The sequence below is a fragment of the Indicator indicator genome, chromosome Z (genome assembly GCF_027791375.1).
Source record: "Indicator indicator isolate 239-I01 chromosome Z, UM_Iind_1.1, whole genome shotgun sequence".
Lineage (NCBI taxonomy): Eukaryota > Metazoa > Chordata > Aves > Piciformes > Indicatoridae > Indicator > Indicator indicator.
In genome coordinates, this window is record NC_072053.1 from 36,519,198 (window position 1) to 36,529,221 (window position 10,024).

General features: G+C 40.3%; 1 protein-coding gene across 1 annotated transcript in view; it reads right to left on the minus strand.

The window, feature by feature from the left end:
- FCHO2 (FCH and mu domain containing endocytic adaptor 2) overlaps positions 1–8,356 on the minus strand; it is an 89,530-nt gene extending 81,174 nt beyond the window's left edge. Inside the window, exons 1-2 of the mRNA XM_054397861.1 lie at positions 8,315–8,356; positions 867–958 (exon numbers count right to left, since the gene is read on the minus strand). Coding sequence (XP_054253836.1) covers positions 867–958; positions 8,315–8,341 — 119 coding nt within the window. The 5' untranslated portion in view covers positions 8,342–8,356. The remainder of the gene's footprint in view (positions 1–866; positions 959–8,314) is intronic.
- Between the last annotated feature and the right edge of the window lie 1,668 nt (positions 8,357–10,024).

Here is a 10,024-nt window from a genome sequence, read left to right on the forward strand (position 1 = left end):
AAAGAAATTCTTAGTTGAGAGCTATTTGAGGCCAAAACTGAAACTGACCAAAAAATGTCAGAAAACAAAAGCAGTTTCTGTAAACAGCTTTTACTGCAAAAAGCCTTCACTGAAGTCCTCAGTCAGTCACTTGTAGTTTTCCTTGTATCATCTGGAGTCAGTATCTGAATTAAGACAAAATACTAAGGTGGGCATACACTTAATTTTGTCCAGAATGGAAATGATGTTCAGCATAGCAGCAGCAGTGTTCCTTCACAAAGCACTGAAAACATTACTACATCATCTGCTCTGGAAGTTGTCACAACTGCATTTCAGTTCTGTCCTTCAATCCCACAGAGAAGAATCTGTGTTATTTTTCTGCATATTACTTACTTGTCCCTATGTATCACTCCATTTCTTTAATAAACCTAGTTTCCCAGCATCTTAATCTGAAAGTATAATTTCTTTAAAATCATACTAGCAGTGCTAACACCCTAATTCGACATCTTCAGTAAAAGACTCTGTAAGAGTAACTATTATGGCTAATTCAAATTGTTACTATTCTTCCAAGCACAATGAAAATTTTGGGTTAGTTAAAATAAACTGCTGGACACCTAATGTGACACTTCTATATTTTTAGTCTTGTTTAATTAAATTTAATTGTGAAAAATCAAAAGCTATTACAAGTCATTAATTGATGCTTAATAGTTACTATTCATCTTAATGAAGCAGATAAGAACTAGATACTCTTGTAGGTTACAAGAGGTATTTTTAAGAGATGTTTTTAAATGTTCATTGATTTTTATATATTTGCATGATACTGTTAAATGCAACTGCAAACTAAAAACTATATTAAAGAGCCAGGATTATCAAGAACGAATACTTACCTTTCTCTTATAAAGTCTGCTAAGTCTTTTGTTGACAAGTGCCCATGCTTCATGTTATGATAGAGGACATCAAAGCCATTGTTCCTTTCCCCCTAAAGATTTGATAATAAAAAAGCAGAACTATGAAACAACATCCTAAAGCAATTACACAAAGTACAGAGCCTATGCATTTTAATAACTGATCAGATTTCATGAAGCAATTTCTAACGCTTCAGCTTTTAACCAACTGCTGTTAGTTCCCCTCTATAGGCAGAGCAAACTAAAATCACCTCAGCAGCTACTGCTAGCCTTCTAATGGCAACTCTTTCATTATATATTACTAGGCTAGATACGAAACAATTTATTTTCTAGATTTCTACAGATTTTGTATTCTGTCACTTCCCGTATTATTAAAAACATACTTAATAATGTACTTCCTCTTCATTCTCTCATACCTTTCATTATTTTCCATGAACTAAAACTCATACTTTGAAATCACTGGATGTCCCACATCTCCAGTTCTTTACATTTCATGTATCTTTCTCTGCTTTTCGAAAAGTTGGTTAAAAAACTAATCTCTTCCTTCTCACAGACAGCTTCCCTTTGACATAAATTTAGTTATAAACCAACATTTTCCAGCGAGTAAGGGTATCTCACCGTTAAAACCAAGACACTGTCCTAAACTCTGATTTAATAAACTCAGCCATCTTATCACCTCTGTCACCACACTGAACTTCCTCCAGACAGGAGAAAGCAACAATAAAAATGAAAGGAAGGAGAGGCACAGCACAGCATAATAGCACTGCTACAATTAAAGCTTTCCTGTCAAACTATCCATTCCATTCCTCCCTTCTAGAAGCTTCATATCATTAACACATCTGCATATATGTTCAGAGTAGAAGAGAAAGTAGAGTACAGCACAATAGAACAATTTCAGTTGGACCTACAATGATCACCTTGTCCAACTGCCTGCTCACAAGTTAACCAGGTTAAGGGCAATATTGAAAGCCTGTTCCAGTGTTTGACCACCCTCTCACTAAAGAAATGCTTCCTAATGTCCAGTCTATATGTCTCATGGTACAGCTTTGAGCCATTCCCATGCATCCTATCACTGGATCCCAGAGAGAAGAGCTCAGAGCACTTCCCTCTCTACATCCTGTCCCCTCCTCAAAAAACTGTAGAGAACAATTAGGCCACCCCTCAGCCTTCTTTTCTTCAAGCTAGACAAACCCAGAGTCCTTAAGCACTGATCACAGGATATGGCTTCCAACTATGCTGACCTGCTCTAGATGTATTCAAGGACCTTCACATCTTCCTTAAAATCCTCAGCTTTTCGTAACAGCAGTTCTACACGTCTACAGTGAGAGGAGCCTGAGGTAACAGACCCCTCAAAACATTTCTGTGCTTTCTGCTCTGGAAAAATTTGTATGTGCAGCAATAAGGTGCACCTGATCAGGGAAATCACACAGCTCAAAAATAAAGCTGGAAAACAAAAATAAAGATCAGTGATCCAGATCACTATGAGGACGTAACAGCTGCACTGCTGAGCAGTGGGAGCAAAACGGAGAAAGGATCAGCCAGGTTAAGTAAGTGGAAGGGATGGATGGAAGAACTTTGCAGTAGCCATGGTAGGAGACCAGCTTCTGTGAAGTGTTAACTGCACTAGGTAATGTATCAGCCAACAATACAGCAAGTCGCCTTATAGGACACCACACACAGACACACCTCAGTGCACAGAGCAGACATTTTTCTGCTTAGAAAGTTACACAGTCTGTCCACAACTATTTCGTTCAGTAGTTATGTTCATGAAGAGCAGCTCAAGTAATTCATAAAATAAGCACAAGAGTTAAAAGTCTGTATTTAGAATAATGACAGAGATGTAAGCTGTAGCTGAAAGGAAAAGTAGTTAAATTTAGAAAAGCCAAGTATGCATCCTCTTACATGCACATGTGCCATCCACATTGTTTATTTTTGTTTTGGTTGTTCTTTCTCAATGCTGTCCCTCCTCACATATATTGTATAAAATTTTCTATGCAGAACTGTTGTATCCAGACAGTATTTCTTTGTTGAATGTTTTTACCTGACCCTTCTTGGTGACAACAATAATAGCTGGGAGCACTAAAAGCCCAGTAGCAGCATACTTAAAAATAAACAAACAAATGCAGCACCTAGCAGAGGGAACTGGTGAGACCTCCCACTCCCATTCAGAAGCAATTATCATCCACAGCTATGACAGACACCAAAATCAGATACAGATTCCTCTAGAAGTTGCATCTTGGAGAAACAGGATCCTCTCTTGCCACATACAACATCAGGTCCTGCGCCACGTACCTCCAGATCAGTCTGGAAGACTCAATGTCATTTTGCAAGTAAAACACCATTGTGTTGAGGATCTTGTCATTACTCAACAAGAAACAACAGCACCTGAATGTAAAATATAGGTGGTCCCCTTTGCATACAGGCTTAATTTAATTACTTTACAGTTCATTACCAGTTTCCTCCTTCTTCCCAAGCGCTAACAAAACTGTATTCAAAATACGTGTTCTTGCTGACATTTCCCATTTTACACTGCTACAAGAGAGCTCTTTCATGTATACAGTATAGATGTCTCCTGATATCAAGCCACAAGAGGAAACAAGACTTTGAACACAAGTAAACACATAAATAAGCCTGCAATGAAGTATTACTGACTGACTTAGCGTACAAACTAAATAAAATCATGGAAAGCAAAGGCAAACAGCCCTTCCATTTCCCTTCATCAAGAACAAACTGGAATGATTTTCTCATGGAAATGAAAGTAGCCCTGTCAGCAGATGTGAAGTCAGAATTCAGCATTTCCATGTGCACAACAGGAAACAGATTACAGGAACTCTGTTTTACTGAACTACTTAACAGACTTTGAAAATTTTTAAGAATAAATTTCTTACATATAAAGATGATTCCCTTTGGCAAACTAGACAAGAAATTTCTAGGCAAGGTCAGTATTTATTTCCTACATGTTTAATCAAATTGTATGACTGCAGGTTCTGTCTAATTTGGACAAAACATGCTCAGTATTAACATCTATTAGTGTAAAAAGTTAATACTGTCTCTTAAAGCACTGTCTTTTTAACCAGTGTAAATGTTTTTCAATTACAGTGACTCTAAAGGTCCCATGACTGGTCAGATACATACTACTTGTTTAGCTAGTGTAAGAAGCAAGAGAAGAACAGCTGAAAATATTGTTTTCACAGCAAAACTATGCATACAAGACAATAAAAGGCACATGCAGTTCTTAAAAGCAATTTGACCAAACTTTAGAAGTTTGATGTGAGAAGTTCAGAAAGTTTGTCTTTTTCTAAGTTTAGAAAGTAAAAAAAATATTTGACAATAAGTAAATTATTGTAGTTTCAAACTATGCTTTTAGAACATGTATTAGCAGTGGTTAAGCATACACAATCATTCTTTAACCCTTTAAGCGTGACATTACAAAAAAAAAAAAGGAACAGACTAAGAAAACTGTACTTTTTTAAAAAATAATAAATTTAAGTCATAACCTGCCTAATCCCCCTTTTAAAACAGCCTACCAAACCCACAACTTATTCTCCAGAAAACAGGCACACAAATACTCAAACTGCATCGCTTGAAATGGTACCCCCACCTTAATTACACGATTTCTTTTTAACTGTAAAGAAGTTTAGGTCTCTAATTTACTTCAAATTGTCATAAAAATAAAACCAGATAATCTCCAAATCCTAGTCAAACCTCTGGCAAACATAATATATTAATAAAATACTACTAACATCCCCCACCTTGGTAGGTAAATGCCAAATGGAAAAGCCTAGAAAAGAGACAATGTGGGAAACAGAATCACTTCAGTTTTGGGGGCAAGAATAGAGAAACTTGTCTCCTTGTCCTCTTGTTTTGGTCATGCCCAGAGAAGTCCTACAGCTAGTTAAATTATCGCTTATGCTCCTCTGTCAGATAGAAGTATGGGAAAGGCATGCCTCTGACCAACAGATTACGCATGCGAGAATTTCTAATACAGATACACTAAAATGGCATCAAAGTCTTATTGCTTAAAAAAAAAAGTTTCAAGAAAATTCAGAGTCGCATAGATGTGTCAAATAACTGTACAAAATCCATTAATGGGGAGTGTGGGAGCACAACTCTCTCATACAGATGCAGCTCAGTATTTGCTGAAACTAAGTAAAACTGCTCGGCAACTACATGATTTGATTTACGCAGCTTAAAAGACATCCTATTTTAACAATTAACAGATGAATTTTAGTACAACAGACTGAGTGGTCAATCCTGAAGTTCTAAAATGAAAGTTCCAAATATTAATCAATCTTTTATTTACTCAAACTTAGGAGGACATACACTAGTCATTACTCTTTGTCCATCTGTGCTGTCAACTTCTTTTCAATCATTCATGAAGGAGTAACACTTTAAAGAAATAAAGAAACAGAAATTCTTCTAAACCCAGAGAAATGGAGACTCATTTTAGACACCCTGAACAATATTGTTGTAATTTTCTTTAAACTGTCACTCCTTGTTGCAGTTTCAAGTAAATAAGGTGTGCATCATCTTTGTCAATTAGGCAGATGCTCAAGGAGCCTTGTATATATTAACATGCTCCTGTGATTAATCTTATGATGTTACATTTTTGAAAGATAGCTATCAATAAATTTCAATTTCTCAGTGCCTGAAGGAGCTACAAAAAATTGGTACCATCAAAACATGGAAAGAAGCAGTCACCTGATGTTTATACAGGCAACCTATCTTATTCAGCATCTTATTCAGTTCTGCAGGTTTTGAGAAGTTTGAACACAAAAGCAACCTGGCAATTTCAACTTCTTTCTTCCAGCTTCAAAAATTAAATTAAATTGAATTGAATTAAATTAAAATCAGCTTCAGAGAAGAAGAAAGGGAGATACTTTACTCTAGATCTTAATAACTGAAGATATTTTTTGAACAAAAAGATGGAAAGTTGCCAATTCATGCTAGAGGCACACATGCAGAGGGAGGAAACATAGCAAACACCGCACAATAGCCCTCTCAAACTGAGCATCTAACTGTATGCCAAGCAGAAGAGCAGCATTGTTTAAACATATGAATGGAACTCCAGATAGAAATATGACAAGTCTCAGTGTTATTCATATCATATATGATTGACACTCTATAACTGCCAGCCCTTGTGTTTAAAAAGCTCTTGAAAAGAAAGGAACCCTCCCCACAGCCATTCTCAAAAGCTACATGTAACACAAACAATTAAAAAGATAAAACAACAGAAAGTCAAACCCAATTTAAATACTTTTCTGTATCCCAAACTTCCAGTGTTAACAAGCATAGCATTTGAGACATTTTAATCAAATTAATTTAAAATCACTAATTAATAAACACTCAGTGGTTTAGAAGTGGTTTTGACATAGTTTAATAGACTTAAAATCAACAAAAGTAACATCTGCACAAATTTAGATACATCTACGCTTATGCAATACTTCCTAAGTAGTGTTAAGAAAACAGTAAGTGAATTATACAAGAAAACAGTAAGTGCATTTATTTATTAACAGTGTTAAGAAAACAGTAAGTGCATTTATTCTGCTGTATCAGTATAGGTGTACTCAAAATGACCATGTGTAGCTATGTATAACAAAAATAACTTATGAAAGCGTTGCCCTTAAATTACATATTGTTTTGATGCAGCAGCAAGCACCCAATGTTTTAGGACAACATCCTAATTAGGAGTTGAGAATGTTTGGTCATGTGACTTGAATGTCTAAAACTTAGTCATAAGGATCTCAGCCATTTATAGTCTGTACTACTAGTCATAATTTTTGATGCCTCAAAAAAGTAACTGTATCCTACTGACTTGAAAAGCTCCTGCCCTAGAATGCTGTGCTCTATCAGCAGACCTCTACTTTTTTCAAACGACAGTATAATTTTTCAAGTGACAGTACAGGTCTCTGTACTTCAACTTCACCCATAGTCTTTGTTTACCTCTCAGTGACCCCTTAGAAGCAGTCAACAAATGGCAAGCCTATAAAAACATACCTTTTTCTTACATTCTCTAAGAACAACAACAAAATAAATTAAAAATTGCAATGATTCAAACACTTGTAAAAGTACTGAAGATTAAAGTCTCATGGCAAGTGCAAGACTACTACAATAAAGAAGCTAATATTCGTTTTGTTTAAATGAGCACTTTCAGAAGTTCTTAAAAGACAGCAGCCTAAGTGTGTAACAAATTGATACTAATTGACACATATGTGACTCCCTTTTTCTGAAGAAATCAAGTTTCTGACGTCTTTTCCTACCAGTTACAGCAAATTGCCAGATCAGGAGTCAGCACCCTATAGCTCACAATCTGGACTCCCATTTTCAATGAACGACTGACACCGCAAACTGATGATGGCATGTACATCAAATTATTATTAATTATGTTTTGGATTAATTTTCACATCACTGATTTAGAAGACATAACTATCCCATTCCATACGTGACAAAAACATTTTGTCAGGTGTTGCCTAGAAAGGCAAGTCAATTTTTCCAAAGTTCTACATAGTAACACCTTTCTTTCTCCTTATGGATTTGTCTTCATTAAGTTATCATGCATCCAGTGCATTTTAACAGCAAGCTGCTAATCTCTATCTTAACTTTCTCACCACAACTCAAAACATAGACAGATTGTATGTATCCCAGGTTTTTCCAAGAATTGCACCAGCAATTCCTAACAATAACCTGCTCTGAAAAGGCAGTTGAAAGAGAAGCATAATGATTCAAAATGCACAAACTCATAATTTTTGCTTGATTCTGTGGATATATAGAAACTCAATACTTTCTGACTTTAAAACTCGAAAGATATTTACTCCAGCTGTACCTTCTGACATGCAGACACAGACATGTTATCGGTACAAAAGCACAGAGCTCCGAGGCGCAGCTTTGCGTTTGCGTGATGCAACTGTTAAGTTGCACGGTCAGTGCTGTTTCCCCGAAGAACTGCATTGTTTGGGAGGCTTAACGAAGGGGGATCGGACGGCAGCCCAGCCCACATCCACGCACCACGGTGCCTGCGAGAGCCAGACCCGGGCGCAGGGTCTTCCTTTCGCGTCCCCGCGCGGCGCCCCCGCGACGCCCAGCAATCCCTCTCCTCGCCAACTGACCCCGGAGCACAGTGCGGCGTGGGGGGGCCGGGCAGAGACTGGAGGTCCCCTCGCCCCGCCGCGGGCTGCCCCAGCGAGGGCAGCGGCCGCGCAGGCAGGTACAGCGCTTCCCCCACGGCCCAGCCCGGCCAAAGCGAGCCGCGGCGGGCACAGTGGGTGGCTGCCGCCTTCCGTGCCGCGTCCCCCGCGGCAAGGCCCCGGCCCAGTCCCGGGGGTGAGGTGAAAGCCGAGGCTGTTCCCGCAGAGGGGACCCCTGCCTCACCGTGTCGTACCCTGCCCGTCCCACCCGCGGCGCGGCGGAACTTGCCCGCGGCGCTTCCCTACCCAGAAGTTCTCCACGAAGTACGCCATCACCACCTCGCCGCCGCCCTGGCCACCGGTGAGCCCGGCCGCTTCAGCTGCCGAGACGCGACGAAGAAAACGGGCGCCGCCGCGGCGCACCGCCCTTCCCGTGACGGTAAAACCCCCTCACCCCGCACAGGCACACCGCCCCCCGCTCCGCGCACGCGCCCAGCTGCCGTCGGGCCCGTGCGCATGCGCACAGGCGATTGGAGGAGGGAAAGGGTTGAGAGTGAGGCCTGTTATGGCCGTGAGGGCGGCCAGGGCGCGGGGCAGATGGCCAGCACTGCCGTCTGCTTCCCCCTGTACCCGGTCGGGCGGCGAACCGCCACCGCCGCACGTGGGCAGAGCACGGCGCTTCCACCGCACCATGGGAGCGCCCCGAAAGCCCCAAACCGCGTCGAATGGCGAGGTGGCCATCTCGTGAGTGAAAAAAACCTCCTTCTGTAGAAAACCGAACGTAGCTGCGGAGGGCAAGCTCAGAAATCTTGAGTAAAACCCTCTCAAAGGTGTTCTGCAAACACTTGGGAACGGCCACAATACAGCGTTACAGTGCATGGAGGGGAAGAGGCTGAAGCTGTTTCAAGTGGCTTCACAACCAAGAATTGATCCAGTCAAGTAGGGCAAGATCCCTTAAACTGGGCGACGATTATTTCCTGTGGGAACGTTGCTGATAGGACGCCACATTCCGCTGAAATACCTCCTCTCATAGGATTTTACAGTTAAAGCGGCATGCTTCTAAAAACTATGCTTTTCTTTTAAAACTGAAGATTATGGAGAAACTGTTTAGTTGAAACCTTCATCTTCAGTGACAGTGTAGTTTAGTTTCCAGACCCTTCCATTTACTTGAGGTAGATTATTAGTCACTGGGAGTGATGCTGGTTGCTGAACCAGAACCTAGAGCCACTCGAGTGCCATCTGTTGCCAGCCTGTACCTGGAATGCTGCTTTTCAGTGAGAGAACCTTAATAGATTCTTTATGGCAGAGTCAGAACCACTGGCCTCTTTCTGGGACCCCAAAACCCTTCTGCTCTATGTTCATGAGACAATGTATTGCCCGAGACAGCAGTTAGGTTTGCATTATTGGCTGAAAAAACCCTGATGGAGATCTAAGTAGTGATGTGAAGGACTGCAGCTCATTGTCCTATGCAAACACATAGTCTCATGGTCCTGTGCAAACACATGGTATGTGCTTTATCCAAACTTTATCTATGGTCTTGTCAGCACAAATCTTTACCAAAGATAAAGTAAAGCTGGGTGTTCAAGGTCCTCCCTCCTCCTTCATGGAAACCCTCACAGCTCTTTTGAAAAACCTGCCTCTGTTACCAAAGTGGCATGCACTTAGAGGATTAAACTGTTCTTTTAGATGACATACTGGAACAATGAAGAAAAGGGCTTCTAATTGGGTTGTCGTTAAGAGTTGAAACATACTAGACAAGTATATAAAAATGCAACTGAATAACATAGTCAGCTCTCACTTCAAAATAGTGTCCCAGACTGAACTACTTGTTATAATGTTAAAATACACCCCTCCTAGCTAGAAGGCCCCTAACCACCCGAAATAAAACACTCACTCTGTGAGCATACTTGGTGAATTTAGGAAAAGCTGGACCTTGAATGCATAGTGGGCATGAGACTAATCAGTAGGTGTTGAGAAGAGGCATAGCTAATACATTTCACTGTGTAAATACTCACT